Source organism: Aplysia californica, unplaced genomic scaffold (assembly GCF_000002075.1).
Source record: "Aplysia californica isolate F4 #8 unplaced genomic scaffold, AplCal3.0 scaffold00064, whole genome shotgun sequence".
Classification (NCBI taxonomy): domain Eukaryota; kingdom Metazoa; phylum Mollusca; class Gastropoda; order Aplysiida; family Aplysiidae; genus Aplysia; species Aplysia californica.
The window spans coordinates 309,640-336,072 of record NW_004797334.1 but is presented as its reverse complement, the minus strand read 5'-3'; the positions used below and the strand labels follow the sequence as shown (position 1 = coordinate 336,072).

The 26,433-nt window shown below is 37.6% G+C and overlaps 1 protein-coding gene across 1 annotated transcript; it reads left to right on the top strand.

The window, feature by feature from the left end:
* Positions 1-135: 135 nt before the first annotated feature.
* LOC101862335 lies at positions 136-26,433 on the top strand. The gene is made up of 26 exons (XM_005093450.3): positions 136-674; positions 2,009-2,132; positions 4,264-4,374; positions 4,806-4,910; positions 5,764-5,898; positions 6,565-6,597; positions 7,097-7,191; positions 8,382-8,463; positions 9,015-9,104; positions 10,466-10,592; positions 11,220-11,299; positions 12,502-12,606; positions 13,028-13,154; positions 13,862-13,938; positions 14,496-14,738; positions 15,612-15,722; positions 15,999-16,098; positions 17,113-17,233; positions 17,690-17,843; positions 19,085-19,243; positions 20,024-20,199; positions 21,806-21,886; positions 22,915-22,992; positions 24,387-24,580; positions 25,234-25,320; positions 25,804-26,433. The coding sequence occupies exons 1-26, from the start codon at positions 502-504 to the stop codon at positions 26,028-26,030; spliced, it is 3,195 nt and encodes a 1,064-aa protein (XP_005093507.2). The 5' UTR covers positions 136-501; the 3' UTR covers positions 26,031-26,433.

Below are 26,433 nucleotides of genomic sequence, written 5' to 3'. Positions count from 1 at the left end.
ACATGGTGGTATCTGTGACATCATGTGTCAAAAATGATTTTAACTTGTTTTAAGGATGGCGTGCTGAGGATGACTTTTTCTTCTTTTACTCTCACATGATATCCAGTGTACCTTCTTTTTTAATGTAAACCTAGATCTACACGGTACAAGTAGATTTGATAGTGCATCAGGTACAGTTGCTCAGAGAGTTATTCATTAAGTATACGCTTTGTTCTCAGTTTTGAATTTTTAAAGGAAAAAATAAAAGCAATGAAAAATTAAAGGACTAATAATATAATCTGCTTTTAAAGCCTCGAGCCTATGAGGTTTTTTTTTATTAATGTCCTGTGAATTGATTAGATCTGTTACATTTAGTGCTTTTTGTATACTTCATTTTCAGGGATCAAAGATGGTTTGTCATCTTTTGAGAGCCTTGAAGCGGAAAGCTTGCCTTAGATGACAAATGGTTAAGGATACCTGAAATCATTTCAAATTGCATTAAGTTAATTGTTAACTGTCAAAATGTCGATGCGGACCCGAATTCGTGGAATGACGGCATGGGTGAACCTTCGCCTGAATCCGTACAACCAGCTCATGTCAAATGTGTTGATGGACTTACTGTCAGGAACAGGCATGAAATATCTCATCGAGAGCATCACTGGTCGAGATATTGGAAAATTAGACAGTATGGACGGGTATGTGTTTGATCACTCTTTACTGTTGTAACCTTTTTTCTCTATTTCGCTAGAATTCACTTTTGAAAGTGGTTATATTTTAGAGGGTGACATATGTTCTAAAAACACAAAACACAAATAATTCCCAAACGAACATATATAGCTTACACATTTAAAATCGGTATTGCTTTAAAGATGATAAAATGAAGTGTACATTTAGAGTATTGTTTTATGTATTTGTCTTTTTAAAGTATGCTATAAGTTGTGGGGTGAGAAAGTGAAACATTTGATGAAAATGTAAGGGAGCTTTAATTGTGGCTTAGAGGTCAAGGTGTTCACCTCTCATTCAAAGGTCCAGGGTTTGAATCCGGGTAGCGACAGAAAAATTTTCTTCTCTAAAATTGTTTCCTTTCACCTCCTTTCTTGTCCTGTACCAATGTTCTGTAGTCTGTTTTCGTCTCCACTTTCTACTCCTACCGATGACCTCCTTTGTCCCCTCCTCTGGGCTCCTGACTCTTTCTGCAGCCTTTCTACAGCTACTCCTTGGCTCCTTCTTACTGCTGTCTTTCAGCCACACCTCTGATCTTCTGGTAGGAAAGATCAACACCTAGCCTTCTCGGACAAGGACAAAAAATCTCGGAGGTCCCGTGTGCAAGTTTTGCATGTTAAAGATCCCTGGTGGTCTAAAATCGATAAGAGTAGGTTTTGGCCACCACTCTGGCAAAATTCTAAATTTATTACCAACTGAAAATGTTTGGTGTGTCCCGCACGTTCATATGACCTTGTGCAGTTGCGAGCGCCGTAAAACACTTGCCTCAAAAAATGTAAATATTTTCTTACTCATAATTGTAATCATTGTCAGAGTCCTAAACAAATCAACAGCTACATATTCAGCCGTAAACTGAATTAGGGCGATTTCCTCTTTCTCTTACCATTGGTCACTTATTCTCACTTGTTACTAGAAGTACCCAGCTAATGGAAAGCAGATAAGCTGGCAAAAAGATTTACATTTGACAGTGCTGTCAACTTAATGCAAACCTGTCTAGGCTGCCTGAAAACTTCTTTTACAAAATTTCATAGAGATATGGCTAGAACGTGGACTACAAAGTTAAATTTTTTCTGCTGCTACAACTTTGCTTTATGCTGAAGGCCAAGAGTCCAAGTGCTGATGGATTAAGATAACGTAACAACAAAAACTCTTACTTGCCAGGGATGGTATATATATTTTTAATATCTTCAGTTTCCTGATGTGAGGTTGAAAACGGGGATCCGTGTATGAAAATGTGTTTAAATATCATTACTGGTTGATACAATTTTGAAAATTATTTTGAATCATCATGTTGGTTTTGTTTCAGGCTGTCCCAGCAGCAGCTTCAGACTAGAGTGGAGTGGGTGGTGGAGGAGCTCAAACAGTGTGATGTTCTCCCCCATGATGTGTACGTTGACCCGCGGATGTTTGCCATGAGAAGTGCCGATCATGTATGTCTGTTACCTTTGGAGATTATACTATTGCTGTTGTGAAAACTATCAATAATGTGACTTTTTCACTGAAGTACTAGGTATATCACATACAGGTGTTTTTGACGTACTGCTTAGGTGAACTGATTGAAAGCTTTTAACAATTTGCGGTCACTTGGCGCAATATTACTGTGGTAAAAATCATCCGTTCCGGTCACCGCCAGGCCCAAGAAGTTGCTTGCCGTTGCTCTCCTGGCTGGGTGACCAGATGGGGTATTTTGTACTGCTGACTGTGTGACTTCTAAGTTTTAAGATACAACCAGCAGTTGTGTCAGTAGTATTCTGGGGCTGCCTTTCATTCAATTGCTTATCCTCATTGTTGTGAGTTTTGGGTCCATTCATTGGCATTTTGGATTGTCCAGCTGATGGTGTATAGACACATCTTCGTCTGTACTTGAAGCCACAAGCATCAAATCTTTATAAACAACAAGCTCATTGGTATATTAAAAAATGCATCAGTGACCACGTAGCAATGAACTTTTCACTTCTTCTGGTGCCTTCCACAAGAGTGAATAGAGGGTATAGACTGTGTTCGTGGAGTTGTTAACATTGTAGCTCAACCTTGTGTCTGGTCATGTCTTTAACTATCTCAGAAAAAGTACAGCAGAATACTTTATTCCCATTATTATGTGGTCTCTTGCAGATTTTCAAATTCTAGTGAACCTTTGGTTTAAGAAAGTTGAGACCTGTTGCTTTGTATTGGGAAAAGTGCATTCTGTGGATTATGCTATGCTCAATGAATACCATTTTAATATAATGATGTTAAGATGAAACCTCTTTTTTACTCCTAAATGAAATGTGTTATAAAGAAAGTGGGAGACCTAAAGGATGATTTTTTTCGTTTAATTGATGCTATTTATTTTTGTACTTGGCTTATCACAAACCAAGGTGTGGACGTATCGATAACATACTCATGGGAAACGTGTCTGTATTTCAAACTCGAAACTTACGGGAAAACATTTTTAACTAAAAACAAACTGAAACAACTTTTGTCACAGGCAGTAAGTATGAGACAAAAGATTCATGTCAACTGTTGACACACTCGATTACATAAGCCGTTGCCATGGAAACGGTGGTCATCTTGAAAATTGGATAGACAATTTTTTTTCTCCACCGTTTTTACAGTTTTTAACTTTTTGAAATTCTGTAACTTGCAAAATGACACAAATAAATGAGTGCTTGCAGCTAGCTATTTTGATTTTTGATACTATACTTAGAAAGTATTCAAAATTGTTATCAAAGTTGGGGATATTGAATTTGATCTATAAAAGATATTTTTGACTTTTAAAAAAAATTGTAAAAACAATTCTAAAGCGAAATACAAAAACTAACCTGCCCACTACAAGTACAAACTGTTTTTCTAGCTACTTGCCAAATTTCAAGTCTCTGTGTTGGAAAAATGGTGGAGTAAAAAAATGGCATATGCCAGTAAAAAGTGGTGGAAAAATGTGTTTTGAGAAAAAAACAAGGTTAAACATAAAAAATGTTAGTACACAACATAGAACCCAGTAAAACTGAATTCTGTTAATGTTACTCACTCAACGACTAGTGTCAATAAAATCTAGACTGAATGAGGGATCGGAAAATACCAAAAGCTAAATGTGCTCAGGGTGAGTGAAAATCAGTCTCGAGGCCCTCAGACCTGACCTGCGAGCTCTTTTTTAACTTTCATTTTGGGCATCTTTGTCTTGCAAGGGTTTTTTATAAAGTAAGCGCAGGTAGAGGGAATGATGATGTGTATATTTTTGTGTGAGTATCCTCAGGCTGAGAAAACAGATTCAGTATTAGAGTACTCAATTTGAGCCCACCATTTTTTAAAAATTGACATTTTATGTATGATTATTTAGTTGGGTGTGCTAAATCAAAGCAAGGTGATTGGATAGCATTAATGTTTTTTTATGTATGTATATGCTTGTGTGTGTGCATGTGTTTGTGTTTCTGTGTGTAAATGTGTGTTTGAGAGAGTGTGAATATCTGATATATGAGGGTAAGGGTGACACAGGTGATGTGTATAAAGTTTTCAAAGCTATCGTTCTCGAATGACTGTTTAGAGCCTATCCCATTTATACTCTTTGTTGTGACATTTTCTCAGGTGTTTGACTTATTATGGAGACTGATCAGCCATGACTGTTGGTTTCTATGGGAACGGGTAGAGTATTTGCAACATGAAGATCAAGACGTTATCACACAAGTTCCTTTCAAGGTACACTTGTTTTTTCATTTATTTTCTTAATTCATGCATAAAGTAATCAGAGTGACTGTTTTGAGGTCGCCACTGGCAGGTCCTACTTTTTTTCTTTGTCTCTGTTGTTTCTGTCTATCTCTTTTGCTTCTTCCCTGCACTATACGAATGTTATTGTGCTGATGTGCTTCTCTTTACTCAAACAAACGAACAAAGTAACCGGAAGATTCATTTCCCCTTTTATATGGCTGAAAGTGAACTGGTGCTTGCGTGAGGAAAAGGACATATCTGTCATGAGCCACTTCAGGTAGCCTGTTTAGATGAAAGAACCATTAAAATTTTTGTGATGTCTATTTTCCTGTCCTCTTTATAATTAAGATGAAAACAGTGTATACGAGGTATGTGAAATGGCATAATTCGTAGTCTGATCTTGTATTGATTTATCTTTTCAGTGGACTCCTGACCCTCCTCCGTATAAGAAAAAGAAAAACAAAGCAAAAAAGTCCCTTCTGACAGGGTTTGGGGCGTCAGCTGTCATGGATGACTTGGAAGACAGCGTAAGATTTTACGACTTATCATTTGTGAAGCTGTGGCGTGTTATGTGTGACAATGATGGAGGGACTGGGCTGGGCTGGGCTGGGCTGGGCTGGGGATGCCATTGTCTGCAGAGCTAGGGTGAGAATGAATCGGAAATTTTGAATGCTCAAGTTCTTGTTTGTTCTTTGACAGTCGTATCCTGGTTTATGGCTTTGGTATGTGAAAGTTTTCTTAGATATATGCAGACCAGCGTTGGTCGGCCCAAGTTTGACTCTTTTGTGGTGGGTATCTGCACGTCATTCTTCTGGAACGTTTATCCCTCGCAGCTTGGGTTGGCCTATCTAGAAAGTTCAAAGCTGGCCTCATAACTCCCCTCCCCCCAACCACCCCCCCCCCCCCAAAAACCCAACAAAAAACAACAACCCCCAAACAAACAAACAAACTCACAACACAATTATTAGGTCATGTAAGTGCAAAAGTTTAGAGGTGTTACTAGAAAATAACATACAAACAAAAGAAGGAGGACAGATAAGGACATTAGGGAAAGAAGGAGCAAACTGCACTAGAACATCCGTCAACCTCCCACCAAATTGTGATATATGGGAATCAAAGGGTTGAAAGGTTAATGAAGAATTTGTTTGATTTTCTGTTTGCTCCCACTTTCAAATAAGTGTATAGTTTTTGTAAAATTTATTGGTAATTCATAAAATTGTTTTGAAATACAGGTTTGTTCTTATCTCATCCTGTGGTCCCTTACATTCCCTCCCCAAAGAGCAGTATAAATGATGGTATTTGTTTTAGGCTAAAGTTGCCTGAAAAATAACTCTCAGCTTGATCCTCTCATCATTGTTTTTTGGGGTTTTTTTTCCCCAGTCATCGCCAGATATGAACTGGATCAAGTTCCCAAAGTCGGAGTTTATGAAAAACTTCAAAAAGAAGAAAGTTGACCCTGGAAAGTTTCCTTCTCCAGATGTTTGCATTTTAGAGATGGTTAACACCCAACTCAAGGTGAGACAGTCGTAAATACTGAATATCATCACAGACTTTTCTGCATGTGAAAGTCAGAGTGCTTCTATTGTGGACTGTTAGGACAGCTAAGGATTGAGAATATTTTTTGGGGGTATAACTGGCTTTGATAAATCCTTTATGAATTCCACATTTGCAACTTGATTTGGGGATTAAACTGTAAAAATAAACGTGTAATATAAAAAGGGTAGGAGACACCAAGGTTGTTTGCAGATCAAAATGTTACATGAAGCCACAGTTGGCAGGCACTGTATTTAGATAAAGATTCAAAGGAAATACTACACTGCAATTATTCAGGTCATATATTTAGATATGATATTTGTAATTTGTCTCACATTTACTTTATCAAAATTAATCATACATTTTCTTGACTTGTTATGTGAAGTTAATACATTTTTAAAGTAATAACTTTAGAAAACCTATGTTGTTGGTTTCAATGAACTCTTGATATCCTCCGAGATTTCTAATTTTTAAAATATTTGATCACACTGTCTGCTATTATATGTCCAACATATATATACTGTCACAATGACTCAGATTTTCCCTTGCAGTTGTAATTCATTAATGAAAAGGAACACACTATTCATTAGTTCAGGTAGTGTCGTTTTAAGGTGGCTATTAATTGTTTTTGTATGCTTTTGTCAACAGAAAACAAGTGAAGGCAAAAACTTGTATTGCTATGTGAGTCCTAAATTTTTTCCCTATTAATAGTGAAGAATGTTCTCTTCTTTGTTCTTTTGAAATCTCTTTGATGTTCCATCTTTGTATAAATGTGTATAAAATGTCATACTTGTATCTGTATAAATATGCTTTTGCACATCTTTTTTCAATGCATAATGAACAAAAAAGAAGATCCATTTACATAATATTAAATAGTGATTTTGGATTAAAATACAGTAAAAAAAAACCAACAAAAGGTTTCAAGCTTTCTTTCCAATTTTGCTGTTCACCACTCTGCCAAATTTAATTTTATGGTGTTCAAACAGAAATTTAGATTTTAAAAATTCTATGTTCAGCTGTATGTGTGTAGTATTTAATGAAAGAGTTTCCGAGTCCATTTGTGTATATAGGAATTTTAACACACATTTTAAATAGCTAATTCTGTTCTGGTTCTGGTTTTTATTATTTGATTCTTTTCTTACAGTCAACTAATGATTGTCTGAACTTTTGTTCATCTCAGGGTCTGGGAGACCTGGTTGACAGCCGAGTGTTGTGTGCTCTAGTCAATTCGTTTGTACCCAACACGTTCACCACAGACCTACTTCTCAATGACAGGTACCTACACAGGATTGTCGAATGGATGGTCTCTGAAAATAGGAATTGTATGAAGAATTGTCGAGGAGACATGGGATAGAAGGAGAAGTGAAAAGGTTGCTGAAGAATAGTATGAAATAAATAGAGGAGGAAGAAGAGAGACTAAGAAGAATGTCTTAGGAAAATAGTTTGTGAATATAGCCTTGAAACATATATTCTGACTGAATACATTGTCTATAAACTGTATTGCGTTATAAGATTTGTTTACTTATTAATCTCTTGTGAATCAGTAAGTGTGAAAAAGATATATTTTTTTTTAGTAGAGGTTTTACGGCACTGGCAACTGCATAAGATCATATGAGTGCCAAGGGGTGGATGTCAACAGAGAAGTCCTTACAGGGAATCAGGTTTACTTTGCTCACCTCTCTAGCTTCAACAGTACAATGTCTGCTTCGACTATCAAGGCACCCGGGATATAGCGGGTCACAAGAGTGTGACAAACATACAAAATAGTATAGGAAAAATGACGATAGTAAAGATTAGGAAAGAAAAAGCAACAGTTCCCTGTTGCAGTTCAGGCACAGTTATGAGCATGACATTGATGAATCAGCCCCCATTTACAATTACAATTCTTCTGTCCATAAGAACATGGTTAATGACCCTCCTTTAGAAATGGCCTAAAGACTCTTCAGTCCGTGGCACCGCCCCGCGGAAGGGAGGAATTGTATGAAGAATTGTCGGGGAGACATCGGATAGAAGGAGAAGTGAAAAATTGCTGAACAGTACTATGAAATGAATAGAGGAGGAAAAAGAGAGACTAAGAAGAATGTCTCAGGAAAACAGTTTGTGAATATAGCCTTGAAACATATATTCTGACTGAATACATTGTCTTTGAACTGTATTACGTTATAAGCTTTGTGAACTTATTAATCCCTTGTGAATCAGTAAGTGTGAAAAAGATATCTTTTTAAGGCTTTACTTATAGTCACTTCCACAAAAAAAAACGTCAGGGGGGAAAGAGTTTTAGAAATACCAACTCTTTATTTCATTAGGCAGCCTTTACAACTCCAGAATAAGAAGGACAATAATTTGTTGTATTAGGTAAACTATGCTGCATTTTATCATGACATGAACATGTTTTACCTTTGAATCATGGTATAAAAAAAAAGTAGTATTTCTTTATACACATTTTTGCAAACCTTTCTCTTCAGGTGGACTATCAACCTTGCTCTAAGATCAGCTGAGAAAATGTTTTATGCAGAGACTCCCTTTGACTCAGAGGACTTGGTGGAGGTACGAGACCCTCTTCTTCTTTTTTGCAATTTAAACTGTCAGAAAAACAGAGAAGTAAAAAATACATTTTTACTCATCTCTATTTTGTAGAAAAAAATATTTTTAGAAACATACTTCAATGTGAACATTCTCATATTAAATAAGCATTGACAGGAGATGGGTGAGTTTACTCATTGGTGGTTACTAAGACGTTCAACAGGCTCTTACTTAACATACGCAATATGGTTCTGATGTGATATCATTTGGCAATGATAATCATTTCATTTCATTCCAAACCAGTCCTCATGATTAGGAAGTTACTTTTATCTGTTTCAAATGACTGGAATTTTAAAGCACACATGTTGAAGAATAACTGAGCTTGGCAACTAGTGACTATTATATATTTTAAAGGACCAAAATTTTAAAGCACACATTTTGATGAAGAATATATGAGCTTGGCAAAGGAGGAAGAGAAAAGTTCATTGATTTTTGTAAATGTTCAATGTTCAACTTTTATTAATTTTGAAATAGTTGTTCATTTTGCATTGTGTGTGGTGATCTGTGTCTAACAGGCAGATGGGATGGCTGTTGCTTCCTACTTCACATTCTTCTTCATGGTGGCATACAAGTACCGTCAGTGTCAGATTGTGGTGGAAAGGATTGTAAGTTTTTTTCTGCTGCATTTTAATGATATAAAGTGATATGAGATGAGATATGCCCTATCTTATGCCTGCCTGCCTGTGTTTGTCTCTCTCACACACACAAGCACACATACACAAGTACGCACACACACACACACACACATAAACACAAACACTCACACTCACACATACAAACACATACACCCACCCACCCCCACACACACCCCCCCCCACACACACACACTCACACACACATACACTCACACACACACACACAATCCCCCCCTCCCACCCACACACACATATAAACTTTTCCCCACCCTCTCTAACCTTGCTCACTCACTTCCTCCCTCATTTCCTCACACAGCCAATTTCTCTCCCTGAAACACATAACACTAGAAAGTTGATCACATACACAGAACTTAGGCTGAATGTTTTTGACATATTATTTTACCTTTCGGGGGTGGCACCTCCTACTTGTTTTCACAGACTCCATTTTTCTCTCTGTCTTTGACCTCCGTATCAATTATTGGGGATGATTTTTAGTGTTAAAAGAAATTGTATTATTGATAATATGTTTATTCATATAAGTTATAAGATACAGGGATCACAGTTTTCAAGGGGCCTGTGATTTTCTGCGGTTGTGAGAACTTCCCAAAATCCGCTCCGCAGTCTTAACCGCGTCGGCGGTCGTTCTGCCCCGTCCTTAAGTGGGGCCACGGTAGGCCTTGAGTAGCCTGAGACTGGCGCTAAGGGTTAGGGTTGAGAAAGTAAATGAAATGCGTCTATATATTGGTTTATTTTGCATTTTTTAACTGATATGGAAAAGGGGGAGGGGGGGAGGGAGAGGGGTGCACAATAGTTATGTCAGTCTATCGGATTTACCGTCAATGTTTAGGGGTGGTTGAAAAATTTCACTGTGATCCCTGAAGATATGATTGTTTTTATATTCCGAGAGTCTGTTCCTTTGATTTAATTTGTCTTTTGTTCATTTGGCATGAGCTCCATGAACAGGGACATGAGACAATAAAATATTCAACTTATTAGTTTATTTTGGCATGAATTTCATTTTTTGGGGATGGGAGACAGCGCTAGAGGCTGTGACATAACCCTATCCATACGTCGTGTTTTACTATCGTATCCATACGACGTGGGGAACTCTGTGCCCACCACTTTCCAAAGATGAAATTTACTCGTCAATCCGATCCCTACGCTTTGTATAGCAGTCTGCCAAATTGATTTTTTGAGAAATACTGAAAGTTTCAAAAAGATCTTTGCCCTAGAAGTTTTCTAAAATGTGAAGAACACAATCCCGGGGGTACAAAAGGACCTCAGGGCGTACGGATAGCGTTAAACAATGATTAAATATTTTCCCCTTCAAGGACTGGATCGGCCGACTGATCCGGGAGTGCAACCACGAGCTGGAGAAGTTTCCTCCCATTGTGTCTAACATGCAGGAGCTTCAACGGCGGAAAGAACTCAAATCACAGATAGAGAGACATAAAGAGGGTGAGATGCACGAAATGTATCATTGTGGTATTGTGATTGTGATTGTGAATGTTTTATACCCACCACCCTCTTCCTCATGTAAGGGGCAGGCTGTTTCAAATTAGATTGTCAGGGCTGTACCGAAAAACATCTCAGGAGAAAGATATGAGAGATACTTGATAATATATGTTCCAATGTATAAATCAAACTCATGCCTTTCTATACATCTTTTTCTCTTTGTGGTGTGGAGCCTTACCGTAACACTGCAGAGGTTGGTACTTTTCACATTCTGTTTGAGACAATTAACAAAGTGAATAAGTTTGTGGACACTGTTTTTACAGTTACTGTCTCACAAAAATAATTGTAATACTGTGGCATATTTAAACTTATTTTTTAAAAAGATATTGTTTGAGATTATTGCATAAAATTTTATGCAATCAAAGTTGGGCTGTGAGTTACAAAAAGGGATGTTAGCCTCTGTTCCATATCATTGTTATAAAAAAAATGAGACTAAGGAAAATGGTTCCTCATTTGAGTTCAAAAAATTATTTATGGAACTATACAACTGAAATTTCACTGTCTATACTCTTTCATTTGTGAGATTTATGTTTTGTATTATATTTAGTTTTTGTTTGCCTTTTGTTTCAGAAATTGAAAAAATGGTTCGTCGCTTTGATGTTGAGTACTGCAGGCGATGGGTGGACCACGTTCAAGAGACACAACTGGAAGTAAGTATGAAAAGTGAAAAATGGATACATTTTATCGTTTTTCTGAAATGATTATGATGTAATTTTTTTTGTCTCTTGATGTTAGAATCAACTCTGTAATCTCGGATGTCATGTTTGACAGAATTTTATTTTCACAGCCTTTTTAACACAATTTAGTTCTTTCAGGAGCAGTAATCTGAAGTAGGTTGTGGAAACAAGATGTGGATCGCCCCACCCCATCCCACCCTCAAACTCAAAGCCAACCCAAAACAACTTGCCCAAAATTTTAAAAAATGACAGAACTGCTTAAAATTTGAATCCTCTTTGATCACCTCATTCAATAAACTTTCTCAAAATGGTAACCACTAAGACAAAGCTCATTTTGTAAGAGTTAAAAAATAATAAAACAATGTGGTGAACAGTTTTTGTGCTGTACAGAAAAGTGAGAAGACATGGCATAATAGCTAGAGGCTAGCCCAGGAGGGAAAAGTGGAAAGTGTTTGTTTTTAGCCTACATTGTGACCCAGGGTGAGAAAGGAATTAAACGTTTTAGAAAGATAGCAGATACAAAATTGAACCCAAAATATAAATAAACGGGTTAAAATCATCTAATAATAACAATAGATAGCATTTGTATAGGGCAAATCCCCACTCAACGGCAAGCGCTATGCACTTCACAATCTATGCTCCATGTATTACTCCAGCAGACCTAACAACAGCATTCTGAAACAACCTCAACTTCCTGGGAAGCATACAGTGCAAGCGGCCATTTATAGGTGCTAAAACACTAACATACTGACAAGATCTTTTGCTGTCTATGACCAGTTACCCAATTCCACTTGGGTGAAGTGAGGAAAATTTGTGTAAAGTGCCTTTCCCAAGGATACAATGTTGGAAACGGGGCTTGAACCCCTGACCCTGCAACCTCACGATTACGAGTCTAAATAGGGTTTAAGTAATCAACTTTTTTCCCTTCATTTTCTGGTATCAATCAAAGTTTTGAATAATTAAGAGAAAGTTTTCTTATGACAGGGTCTTAAACAGTCATGCTTGAGATGCTGTATATTTCTTTGAACTCATGGTTTGTCAGGTCTTTTGAAGTGAACTATCTTTCACTTTCAGTTAGGCACAGCATCTGTTCTTTAATCTGTTCTTATATTTCAATTTCTTGTTTTGTAAGTCTAAAAATTTCATTCACTATGATAACATTTTTTCCTGTTCAGGTGAGGAATTACATCCGGGAATGCATTCGCAACAGATTTGACTACGTGACTATCCCTCGAAACATTACAATCAATGACCTGTGCTTGTCTTATGTTATCAACCTGGTAAGACATTTTACTTTTGATGTGGGTAAATGCATTTTGTACCTACATTTCAAGAACTGTCGTTACCTTCTATCTTACATTTGTACTGCTCTGTTTAAGATTCCGACATGAGTCACTTTTCAAAATGGCATATGGCAAAGTCATAAACTAAGCAATCGATTTGTCTCTGTTGCTTGACAGATTGATATCTCCTTTGAAAAAACAACCTTGCTAACACTGTAAACAAGGGTCAAGTTAAGTTAATTTTTTTTTGGTGTCAGCCTCAGTTTTGTTCCCATTGATATACTTTATGGCGCTCAACCTTTCTTAATTGCCTTAAATCTGTATTTATGTATATACTGTTTCTGTTTATTTATTGGTGTAGTCTTCTTTTTGTATTAAAAGTTGTTTTATTACTAAACATCATGTGACTTCCTCACAGAGCCTGAGCAATGGTTCAGGATTCTACCTGTCGGATGCCAGAGAGATGCTTACGGAAGGTCGCCATCTTGTTCTCAGACATAAGGACACAGGGGAGTTCCTGGATGATTTCACCTCCAAAAATAAACGTAAACTTACTTTCCTTTTCTTTTTGCTCATTTGCCCTTGTGATTGAATGATGGTTAGGTGAATTTTATTCTGTGTGTGTATTACTTGCATCAGCACACTTGCACACACCTACAAAAATTCACAAGCACACACACACACACACACACACACACACACACACACACACATGCTTACTAAAGCACATACACACCCACTTACTCACACATGCATACACTCACATATTTTTATCTAATTCATATATATATAATAGTAATAATAATAGTTGACCTGTCCTATGAATCAGCAGCAAATTAGTTCCAGAGCTGCAAACTTTTCTTGCATTTTGAAGTAACAGATTCTCCTGTAAATCTTGCTATTATCATGACACACTTTAATTTGGCCATCAGCAAAACAAATTTCTGACTATGAGATGAATTGAAGTTGTAAGTGTTTTTGTAGATTGTCTCTCGAAAGGTGTGGCTTTATTGTAGAATATTGTATGTCTGATAAGGTCTTAGTTTAACCCTCTCCTACCACTTGTCAATGTGATATCTTGAAAGATGTTTGGTTTAGGGTGTTGACAAGAACTTAACTCACCTCAGTCCAGCATACTATTAGAGCTCATAAAGCTGAACATGTTAAGTTATGTCTGAGCTGACTGTCAATTGAAAGAACATAAATTATGTTATGTATTCTTGTTTTTTTTTCCTTATTATTTTTTCTTAAGCCTCCATTAAGCAAATTCTGGGTTTGCCCAAGACGAATGCCGTTGAGATCAACCCTCTGCATTATCCTCAATATGAGGTAAGCATTGTATCATAATCATCATGAGTCCCATCATCGTCACCCCCCCCCCCCCCATCCTTGTTGTTGTCAATAATATTATCATCATCACTGTTATCATCACCATCATCACTATCATATTTATTGTTTTATGAAATGACAAACACTACATGAAAGTAATCTAATTAAACAAAAAAAAGTTTTAAATATAAAATACTCCAGGATGTGTATTTTGTAAAAAGCTGGTGCTCATAATTTTAAAATGATAGATATGATATATGTTGTCACCGTCATTCATTATTGTCGAAAGTCAGTATACGAGGTTTTCAGGAGAGACAAAAATCTGTTGTATTTTGTGCAGGGCCTTTTTATTTATACAAGATTTTTAATTCATCTAAATTTGTTAGAATTTTATGAAGAGGAATGAGACAAGGACCAATTGATGGGCTTCATCAGACCCTTAAACGTACTTGATTTTCATGATTTTTGAAATTTTGAAATACTACAAAGTTGAATGATGGCAACGATATTTGCCCGCAAATTCTAGAGTTAAATGTGATTCCATTTCACTCAAACAGTTCTACTATGAAGCTCCTAGTAGAAACAAGCATCTTAAGGCAGGGACTGTCTTCTTGTACCAAGTCTTTCCGGGGAATACGAGTAACTGGCAGCGGATGTTCATCAAAGCCGCAAGAGAGAACGAGATTGAGACTGTCGAGAAAATGATCACGTTCTTCAAGAACAACCCGTCTTTTATCAATTCAAAAGAACCCAAGACTGGACACACGGCGCTGCACCATGCTGCAAGACATGGCCACTTTGTGAGTTTCGAGTTGATTAAGAACATTTGCTTTCTTTGTTTTTTTGTTTTGTTCGTCTTGATCTTTATGTGAGGTTTCCTGCATCAACAGGTCAGCTTGTATCCTTTTAAAAAACAAATCTGTTTTTTAGTATTTAGTAAGAGTTTTACAACGCTTGCAAAACAAACAGGTCATGTAAGTGCTGAAGATTAAATGTCTTACAAAAATCACCCATTAGTGGATGATATTGCCCAAGTTGGCCAGCACTGATGTAATGTGTTGCTTGTAGAAAGATGGAACTTCTTTTCTTTTTCGACAGAGTACTTTTCTACTTACCATTCCAAAACAGGAAAAAAAAATGTGTGATTTAAAATGACAATCTCTATCTCATGTATATTTTGTTTGTCATTGTTGTTATTGTCTAACTCGAATGCTATTCATTTGTACACAATATTTCCCCCCCCGGGGCAGTGCCACTGACTGTTGTGTCTTTAGGCTATTCCCAAAAGGGTCATTTCTCCTTCATGCACAGTAAAATTGTAAATGGGCTGATTCATGTCACGCTCATAACTGTGCCTGATCTACAACAGGGAACTGCTGCCTTTTCTTTCTTAATCCTTACTATTGTTATTTTCCTCTACTTCTTTTGTATGTTTGTCAAACTCTTGTGAACTGCTATATCCGTGGTGCCTTGATAGTCGAAGCAGACTTTGTGTTGTTGAAGTTAGAGGGGTGAGCCGAGTAAGTCTGATTCCCTGTAAAGACTTCTCTGTTGACACCCACCCCTTGGCGCTCATATGACCTTATGCAGTTGCGAGCGCTGTAAAACCCTCTACTAAAACTAAAGTACACAATATTTTTCTTTTTTTATATACTCTTTATTTCTTCTTGTAGGATATTGTTCGACTGCTGCTAGAAAGCGGAGCCAATGTTGATGCCAAAAATAACTTCCGCTGCACGCCCATCTACTCTGCTATAGAAGGTCTGCAGAGGCAGGTTGCTCATGTAAGTTCCCAAGTCATTGATATGAGACTGTGGTAGAAGTACTGTCAGGACAGTCTAAGACGGCCACCCATTGTCAAGGAAAATACTGCTGTAAGCTGACAAAATGCCTTTTTAAAATTCACAGCAGTGTAATATTCTTGTATATATTTAATCTTTGCTTTGCTAGCTAAAAACCAAAATAGAGAAGCTGTTAGGAGAAAACATATTATGCCATTATGTCTTAAATCCTTTCAAGTTTTAATTCTCTTTGTTCCTATTTTTATTTTACTTTTGCAGCTGTTTATTGAATGGGGCTGCAACGTTCACACAAAAAATGCCAAGAAGTTGACGCCATTTGAGGTTGTGAAAAACGATGAGTTCCGACAGTTTCTTGTGGGTAAGAGTTTTAAGAAGTGTCTTAAAAGCTACTTCATTCATTCCGTACACATCAAATGATGTGCCAAATTTCGTTAGCACTGGCTAAGTGCCACATCATATCGACTGCTCTGAGATAGACCCTGTCGTACATCACTTTTTAAGTCTTTATCTCTGGCGAGCCGCTGGGCTTGCTGCTGGAACCCCTATGCCGGCAAGCCGCTGACAGCGGCTGGGGCACATTCCTTTATGACGACTTCGACATCAAATTATTTTTCGCCAATTGCCAAAAACAGGCCTTTTTTATCGGGAGTTCATTCATTAGATGAAGAACTATCAAAATAGGTTCACTTGTTTTAATTTAATGACCGATTTAGTGACTTTTTTAGTCATTTTTAGAGAACCAAAAAAGGGGCATAGTGTGTTTACCCCCCACGGAGATAAAGAGTTAAAATAGCCTCTATGGCATAGTCTTACACTAAGCAATGGGTTTGATGTGGTGAATAAAGGAGTCCCTTTCCTCGTACTGAGATTGCTTGTGTCTTGGGGATAATACTCGCATGAACAACTTTCAACCATGTTTCTGTAATTTAATTCTGTTCCTTTGTTGATAGTCGAAAGGAAATTGTTTCTAGTAAAATCTGTTTCTAGTAAAATCTGTTTCACAATGACTGCATCATTTTCATTTCAGTTAAGTCAAGATAGTGAAGCATAGCTCTGTGTTATTCCTTGTAAGAAAAATAGCCAATATGTGTGGATTGATATGTTCACTCTTTGTCTTTGTGTCTTTGTTATTGTGAATGAGAAAACGTACATGTATATGATAATATATTATGCTTCACTTCTGAATCACAACAACAATTTTTTCACAATACAATTAAAATTCTTCGTGCTTGGCCTTTTTGTTTAAACTCTGCAGTGAACGTAGAAATAAAACAATAGAAGAACAACTCTGTTGGTATTACAAATGAGTATGTTTTATGTCTGCCAGACAAATTTGATAATCAGCATTCTGAATTTCTTTTTGATTCTTCAGGTTTGTACGAGCACTATTCAAGTATTGTTCCGAAAATCATGAAAGGAGATAAAGAGTTGATGGAGAAAGTCATTCGAGACCATATCAGCGGGAAAAAAGAGTTTTGTTGTCTCCGAAGCAGGTAAAATACATCATCGTGTGAATTGGCTCAGGGAGGCATTATGAAGTCATTTGAGCCTGTTGTTTTTTGTGGCAGTTTTTTCTTCTTCTCGTCCATGAAGATTTCAATACTCGCTTTCTTGTTATGATTTGTGGTGACAAAACAAAAAAACTTGACGAAAAACTGGATCGAAACGGGCTTGCAAAAGTTTTTACAAGCTACAAGTGACCTATTATTTTTAACAGAAACCTGGATAAGTGGTTCGGACTAGATTTTGTGAACTGGTATTTTGATACGACTATTCTCGTAGCTCAGTGGACGGAAGTGCACGGCAGCTACGAATATACTCGTAGCTCAGGTGCAATGGGTTAAAACAGTGGGATCTTAAGCAAACCGGGATTGTAAGCGGTGGGATCATAGGGAGAGGCTACTGTACCGTAAAGCTCTAACTAAAACCAAAAACTTTTCCCTGTGTAGATGCATCAATGGGAGCACACTGCTGCACACGGCGAGTTACTATGGTTACCAGGACATCATCAAAGACCTGCTTCAGCTCAGAGTGGACATAAATCTTCAGGATTATAAAGGAGCAGCACCTTTGCACCGTGCTAAGGATCATGAAACAATGTTGGTGAGTAGTATTTGGGTAGTGCTGAATACAGTCTTGCATGCATATAAGTGAAGTCGGTAGGATGCGGAAATCTTTTCGTTGTGTAAGAATTTTGCTATGTACGTGTTTTAAATGCAAAGAATATAAAGTATAAGAAAAGTACAGGACCTGAAAATCTGTTCGCTAGGTGAGTTTTTTACTATGTGCATGTTCACAATGTGCTTGTCAGATTGTTAGATTGTAGGTTTTTTTGTTTAAAAATAAAATTATTTGAAAATTGTGATTCGCTAGACCCATCCGGCTTGTGATGAAATTTAAAGTTGAATTTGTGGAAATGCTCTGAATAGTCCCAAAATTAACTATTGACCACACCAGCACAAACCTGGAATTGAACCCCCTGCTTAAGCATGGGAGGCAAGTACCTTTCTCTCTGACAAAAGAGATAATTGGTGGCCATCTGTTTTGATGTAAAAAAGTCAAGTTGTTCCCTCATCCGATCCGGACACTGGCGATTGCCTTGTCAGTGAGACAACCTCCTGGGCCTTCGGCCAGTATGGTGGCCAGCTCCTTTCCACGCCGCCTTTACTTCCCCTACTCGAAGTCAGGTACCCATTTCTGCTGGGTGGGCAGGAGGGGGTGAAAAAAATCCTTGCGTGAACCGAGGCTTGAACCCGGACTTTCCGCTTCGGTGACGAGTGCACTAACCGCTCCGCCACTGCACCCTCTAATGTTCTGATGTACCAAGCCCAAAATTTTGAATTCGTTTTGTCCTATTGGAGTTTCTTAATCTATGGTATGGGCTGCATGTGCTCAAGGAATTCAAGTTCTAAATGTTTTAAAAACCAAGAAAAGATGCATAATATAGGTACAATTTTTGAAAGAAATAGAACAGATATTTCTCTCCTGAAAAATTTTGCTTTCTCAGCTTAGAACAATTGAACCTGGTATAATAGATAATGTGGACTAGGGTGGCGTTGTCTTAATTAAAGCCTTTGAGAACTAATTGAAAACCTGCACTTTTTCATACTCGTATGTTTTTGTTATAAGTTAATTTAGAAATGAATTGTACTAAGTTTCTGTTCTCCTAAATTTACAACTATCCTCATATTATTTGGAAATTGTTAAAAGTTACCAAATCTCCAGAATTTACAGCTATCCTCATGTTAATTTAGAAGTTGTAAAAAATCTACTCATCTCCTTAATTTACTACTGTCCTCTATATATTGAAGCTAAAACATGTCTGTGATTTCTGAACTCACCAGATCTTGATGGACAACGGTGCCAACATCAGTGCGGAAGACGCTGAGGGAAACACGTGTCTCCACGTCAAGTGTTACGGAGAGATTGAGAAACCCTCCGAGATGGACTGCATCGAGCTGTTATTGGCGCGGGAAGCCAGCCCAGTGAAGAGGAACAACAGGGTAAGTGATTGCTGAATAATGGTTATTTTATGCTGTTTTCATTTATGTAGGGTTATATTTTTTTGTGTAGCTAAACAAAAGTGATGCACTATGTCAGTAATGTACAGTCAAAAGACAAAATGTTTTGCCCATGTGGAAATCAAACTCATGTCCTTTAAACAAAGCAAAGAACCTAGTCTTTCCACCACAACTGCTGGTATAGGTTAACGGAAAAATGAGTAGGCCTAGCTACTTTTGGTCAACCTTTTTATCATTGTCTCTAAAAGGTAATTTGTCACTTTATTTGACCATGCCTTGTGTGCTTACAGTTAGGCCTGACACTGTCTTTTTCCATAGCATTCCACTAATAGAATCAGGCCCAATATTGTCTCTGTTCAAGCAGTGAAGAGATAGTTGGTTTTACACTCAGTCTTTTAAAACCTTTTGAAAGTTCATCTGGATGCCTCATTATACTCCTGGAATGAAATGTCATTTGTAAATCTAATTGAACGGTCGGACCAAGTGAATTACAGTTGAACCTGCGCTAACGACCACCTGTATAAGACAATCACCTGTACAAATGGTCATTTCCCATTTCGTACCTTGTGTATTTTTACATTAACTTATATTTACACTGTGTAAGTCAACCATCTGTCTTAGATGGCTATCTTTCTCCTTGACAATGAGTGGCCATATTAGATAGTTTGGACTGTACTTTGAAATTTGCTGAGCCTTCTATTGGAAGGAAACACAACAACTATTAACCATCGCCTAACTTGTACCAACTCCTACTGTCTGCAGAGTTTGCTGCCGATCCACTGCTGTGCCATGCAGGGCCGTGTGGATGCCATGAAGCTGCTACTGGATTACGACAAAGGGGACTCGATCCTCAAGTCTCTCAACAACGAGTCAGACAGGAACCCACCCAGCCTGCTGCACCTGGCACTGGCCAACGACTTTTTGTCCTGTGCCGAATGGTTTGTGGCTTTTGTTTTTCACTTAAAGTGACCCCTTTTTAGTAGCAGGGCCAGATGTCTCATAGAAAAAATGTGTGAAATTATATAGGTTTAATGCCCCTTGCAATACTATACTATAAAATTATTTAATTGGTCTGACCTCCGGACTTAATGTTCGTCTTCAATAGAACTGAGCCACATTAGAAAAATTGTGTAGAAGTGTCTTGTGCCTTTCCCAAGGACAAATGTTGGACCAAGCTGAGCCTCCAAACTCTGAATGCCCAATCCTCAGGATTACAAATCTGATAGCCTAACCTCATTCAGTATCACGTCAATCAATGTATCTGGGTGTGTCCTGTTACTGGATACTTTAGTGTTGACTTAGAAACAGGGCTTTGTGTTCTTTTGTATAAATAAGGTGATTTATACAATTTATGTGTCTATGTGTATAACGGTAAAAGATTGATTTCGTTAAAGGAAACTTTAACTTATCTTTTCTTTCAGTTTTTCTGGTAGTTCACTTACAAAAGACAAGAAAATGTGACTTTGTTTATTCTTTTTGGAAATAGTTGGTTACAATTTCACATGTGAAAAGCATTCAGACATGATTTAACTTGTCCTAGTATTATGCGATAATCTTTAATGCAGAGGTCATCCATAATGTCACAATATTCATCTCATACGCACTTTGAAAAGAAAAGAAAAGGTATTTAAAAAAATTCTTGTCAGGAACATATGAGACACTTGTAAAACTGAGAAGGGAAGTGTTGATGGAAAGGCTGGATGGAGACTTGATGATGAAGTTGATGAAAATGATATAAATGATGACAGTGAGGATAATGATAAGATGATGACAGTGATGATGATAAATGAATAAAATGATAACAGTGATGCATGGTGATGATAATGATGATAATAGTAATGATGATAATGATGATAATAATGAGGAAGATGATTACCTTAGGGGTTTGTGCATAACTATTTTTCATTCATAGTGCACTGCAATTTCTCTCTCTGTGTACCAATATATTTGTCTTAAAAAATTCACCATATATGGTCAATCTGTAACTTTTCCAAGTCTTCACTTTCACTATCAAGAGAATTAACTCACTTGAGCCTGAGCTATTTTTCACCCAACAATCATTGCAGCCTGACGTTTTTGGGGTATATTGAAGGGTTAACCACAAAACACTGTGGGAGCTATTGTGATTTTTTAAAAATTCAAGAAGAGAAAGAAAGAAATGCTCTCACAGAAATGAAAACTGCATCTAATTTTTCAGAATAGTTTTTATTTTATCAATATTTTGAAATGGCAATGTCTGGGGGTTAAACAATTTTTTTTTGCACCTAATTTATGATAAAATCATCTATCGCAATGCAGGGGGGACTGACTTAGTTTGTTACAGCTAAAAAAGCGTTGCACCTAACTTCACCAAATTTTTAACCAAGCGCAACAAGTGGGTCGACTGTTGGCTCGCCACTTCCGGTAGTTTGTAACAAATAAACATCAGAGATATCGATAGATAAAGTGCTTCCCGTAAAACTGGATTAGGCCACCGAGCCAGCAGGTAGCCTACTTGGGAATAGGCTCAAGTGAGTTAAACCTTTTTTCTTTGTACATCCCCAGGATGATCAACAAAGGGTTTCACTTCAAGGACAAGGAAGTGGATATCTTATTGAGAAGACTTCTCACCGAACAGATCAAAGTGTAAGGGCCTTCCTTCTTTTTCTCCTCCTTTGCTGCCCCCTTCTCTTCCTCCTTCATCTCAATCACATTAGTATCTTTCTTGTAGGTCGGTCGTTGGCGGGTGCTCTGGAATGGTTTGCTCCTTCTTTCCTATCAAACATCTATCGTCTTTATCCCTCCTTCTTTTTTTTTGTGTTTGTTACTCTCTTATAACAGCTCTTATCTTCAGCGCTTAAATATATGACCTATTTGTGTTGCAAATGCTGTAAAACTCTAACCGAAACATAAAAACATTTCTATCATATATTGGGCCGTCCTGCATGGCTCTTCTGTTTTCCCGCTCACAACTTCTCCAGTAGCGTTAATAAAGGCTGACCCTGTTTCATGTCTTAGGGCTCTGTTTGTCCTGCACTGCTGGAGGATGTGTTCAACGATTTAGGCGGCTTACCATCACTACATTTTGGTGGTTGCACCAGTTTAAATCATCTGTACAAGTGTTGATCTTACCTATCGCCTTACTTCCCAACCCCAAAGCTCTCAAATTTCTTCACGTAATTGGTAAAGTTTGATAGAATCTAACATTTTTTTTCTCTCCTGTGAAATATGCTGCTCCATATATATACTTGGCCTGTTTGCCTGGCCTCCATCATCAGCAATGAGTGCTACAATCCATTATCAACTTTATCAGATTTTGCTGTACTCTCTGAGGGTAAAAATTGTTTCTTAGAACTTAAAGAATCCGTGACTCGAGTCTATGTCCCACAGTGGATGACCAGTACAGTTAACTTGTGCTTGTAGCGTTAAAGTAACAAAGTTGTTAAGCTCAGAATAAGAGAGAAAACCAGAGATATTGACACAAATGTTGACAAAAAAAGTTTGCACCACTCATGCACATGTTACATCATTTTTGTTGTTATGACCCCTGTAGTAGCTGTGTTTTTATTCGTCTCCCTTATGCCATGTGTAAAAAATGCGTCTGTGGCAGTTACTTTATTGGTGTAAAAGTACAACATATTTTGACTCTCTTAATATTTTCCAATCATTTCCAGCTCTGACAGGGCCCTAGCTGTGGACTTTCTCCTTCACAATGGAGCTGACCCTAACCCGATATATCCTGGTGGAAACAGGTATGACGTAAAACTTTATGAAAAGAGGCATATAAAAAAGTCTATGAGTTGTAGCCTCTGCTAGACTCCTTTTTAAATTAATTTTCTGTGGTTAAAACCCATGGTTATTTAGTATTTGCTGTATGAAAACTGTTTTAGGTCTAGTCTCATTCTGCATTCATTGTCATGATATGTGTTGCAATGTGATGGAATCAGGCGCTCGTAAAATTTTGGGTATATGGAGTTATTGGTATCATTATAAAGCTTGTTCATTTGTCTTCTTGCTTGTGATAAAAAAAAAATTACCCTTCTATCTTGAATACAAGTCGAGATATTTGCACTCGAAGGAGGTAGGGTCGCCTGATTTTAGAGATAAAATTAGCGAGATAATGGCCGCCAAAGTCTTGTGTCTTTTTTATAGCTTGAGAGACCATGGAAACAAATAATTTACATTTTTTGTGCCTTTATCAACTCTTTCATTGAAGTCTTCACAGAAATGTGTTTTTCAATAGATATAAAAGCCGTTGAACCCCCCCCCCCCCAAAAAAAAAAAGCAAAAAATTGAAAAAAATTGCAATAGCGGCGGAAAAATGCTGATTTCTCTGATTTCATCATTTTGACAAGTGCCTGATTTCACCATGCTGCCTCACATATATTGAATTATCAAACAGTTTTAAAGATTTTTTGACAGCGTTTTTCTCCAACAAATACTCAAAACAGCCAAATTAGTAGAAAAAAAGCTGCTGAAAGAAGGAAAACCTTGTCTTTAGACTAATAACTAACATGGTTCCATTTTCCTAAAACTGTGGTGATATCTTTTTTGTTCATCCTGCCCCGTGCCCAGAATATGGGGTAAACAAAAATTGAACGACCACTGTTTTAAAAAAAGTATGTAAAGTTTGGGACAATTTTCCAAAGAATTGTACAGCTTTTCAAAATAAGTATCAAACATACAAAGTGTAATTGAATTTGAGCGTAACTTTCTGTTATGAACTACAGTTAAAATTGTCCAAGATGGCGACCCATTTGTAAGGAGAAAAGAGTTTTTTTTTGACAGGTTGATATTTTGGGCAGTGTGATTACAATATGAGGGGCTGAGATGCAAAACCCGTTACCTCCATTTTAGCACTTTTGAACAAATCAGCTTTTTTAATGCTGGTATATGCATGAACATGAGTAAAAAGAAGATTCTTGGGGTGGCTTTTATGAAGCATGTATTTGGTTTTGGTCGAAAACACTTTGTGCATCTGATAGCCGGTAACATGTGCATTTATAAGCAAAAACTCGATTTTTTCAAAAATGTCACTGAGCGGGTTTTGCATCTCACCCCTTTATACTCTTATATAGAAAAATGTAAGGGGGGAAGTGAGAAGCAAGTTCGACTGTACCTCATGCCAATGGTTGTCTCTCTTCAGCTCACTGCACTATGCGGCCAGTCTAAGCGGCAGCACAGATGTGCTTGAACTTCTGCTGTCCTATGAGGCAGAGGTTGACGTGCTCAATAACGACGGAAGTTCTCCGCTCATGTTTGCCTGTCAAGCCAACAACCAGTACGCTGCTTGTGTCCTCATCAACAACGGTGCCAATGTGCGGCAGAAGAACATTCATGGTGAGTGGAAGTAATGGGTTTGTCTCCCCTATCAACACTGTTACATGATTTATTAAGAGGAGGGAACCTCTAAATTTAACATTAGTCTCCAATAGGACAAAGACAAATGGGTAGAGAGCCTTGAAAAGTCCCCGAAAAGACATGAGTTTAAAAATGCCCAGTCTGGGACTCAAACCAGGGCCATCAGCTCCATAGTCCATCATGGTACCAACTGAGCTAATGGAGCACCCATATTCATGGTGAGCACTGACAACCTACCGTCTAATTTTTAAACAAAGTCTGTTGGATGTTTCAGCACCCCACAGTCACTTGACCATGCAGAGACATAAAGATTGATGAAGTAAAGAAGAGCAGCTTTGTGGGTGGTTGGCGGGTGCTCTGGTGTGGTTTGCTCTTTCGTTCTTATCAAACACTTTCTATCATCATCTCTCCTCCTTTTTTTGTTTTTGTTACTGTCTTATAGCACCTCTAATTTTCGGCACTTATATGACCTAATTGTGCTGTAAAACACTTACTAAAACTGAAACAAGAGCATCATTGTAAGTCCTGTTTTACTTTCAGGATCTGACAAATCTTCTGAACCGTGACGTTTTTTAAATCAAATTTTCCAAAGGAAAATAATAATGCTCTTTATTTTGCTGCTATGTCCCCAGGGCTCACAGCGTTTGACCACATCATAGACTTTGAGGAGTGGATTCACTCAGGATATTTCTCTGATGAGATCACTGCCAGACTGAAAGGTTAGTGGGTGTTTTTTAAAATACTCGCGAGGTCTATGTTTGAATTGTTTTAGTGGAAAGTGGTCATTTCGTACTGTCATATATGCAGCTGGACAAAAAATTGTATGGTCTTTTTTTTTTTAAAGTACCATCTATTTTGTCCTTTGACATATCGCTACCCAAGAATTACAAAGTTCTGTCTGCTCACCTAGTTTTGAAAAAAGTGTTTAGCCTATGTGTGGCATATAGATCTTCAGAATAAAAAATACCATTCAATGACACCAGAAAAAAGGGTTGAAATGTAAGTGGTGAGAAAAAAAGAAGAGAGGAAAGTGATGTGAAGAAAATGGAGCTATATTTAACAGCCGCTCTGAGTGGCTCTGCTTCAAAATCCAGACGACAGTCAGCTGCTGTGAGCAGCGCTGTCGGCTGAATCAGTTACTTAAAGTTAATGTGGAGCAATTGTTAATGCCCTCTTCTTTTGTTACAATTCCCTCCTCACAGCTTACAGCCTCAAGCACTCTCGTGACCTCATCAGAGCCATTACAAAGAGGGTCAAGCCAATGTCTGGCCCGAGAGGTGATGCACCCCACTCAGCCTTGACCTTGGCATCAGGATCCCGCCGCAGCAGCCCTGCCAACTGGTCACGGTCACCGATTTCAGAGCGATCGCCTCTCTCCATTACCTCACCGCTCACGGTACTGCCTGCCATTGGTAGTTCAACCATGTGATTTTGATCTGTGATTTTGTTGCTGATCACTATAGCCTGCATTTAGTCTTATCTAAAAAGTATAGATACTGGTATGTGATATACATATTTGCTGAATGCCTATCTTGTTGCATATTATATTCTTGCTATACCCTGGAGATCAAGATAGGTCACTAGGGTCAGTTTGACTTCTTATCTGCCTTTTTTCTCGTTGAAAAAGTAAAATTCAGCCTTTAAACAATTATATAATTCAGATTTTGGGTCAAGCTATGCAAACTGAGAATTTGGCTAATTTTTTAACATCAAACAGTTCTTTGTCTAAAAATAGCAAGGAGACAATTAAGAAAGTCCTTATTCTCGTCGTAAATTGCCTTTGAAAACATGAGGATGGGTTAAAATATAGTGAATTTTCTCAATAATTGTCG

What these genes read in the sequence shown, in the direction of transcription:
- LOC101862335 (XM_005093450.3), top strand. Translation starts at nt 502, where the DNA reads ATGTCGATGCGGACCCGAATTCGTGGAATGACGGCATGGGTGAACCTT. An exon ending in TGCATTATCCTCAATATGAG is followed by an intron (nt 13,939 to 14,495) that starts GTAAGCATTGTA and finishes TCACTCAAACAG; the next exon opens with TTCTACTATGAAGCTCCTAG. An exon ending in AGGATCATGAAACAATGTTG is followed by an intron (nt 17,844 to 19,084) that starts GTGAGTAGTATT and finishes TGAACTCACCAG; the next exon opens with ATCTTGATGGACAACGGTGC.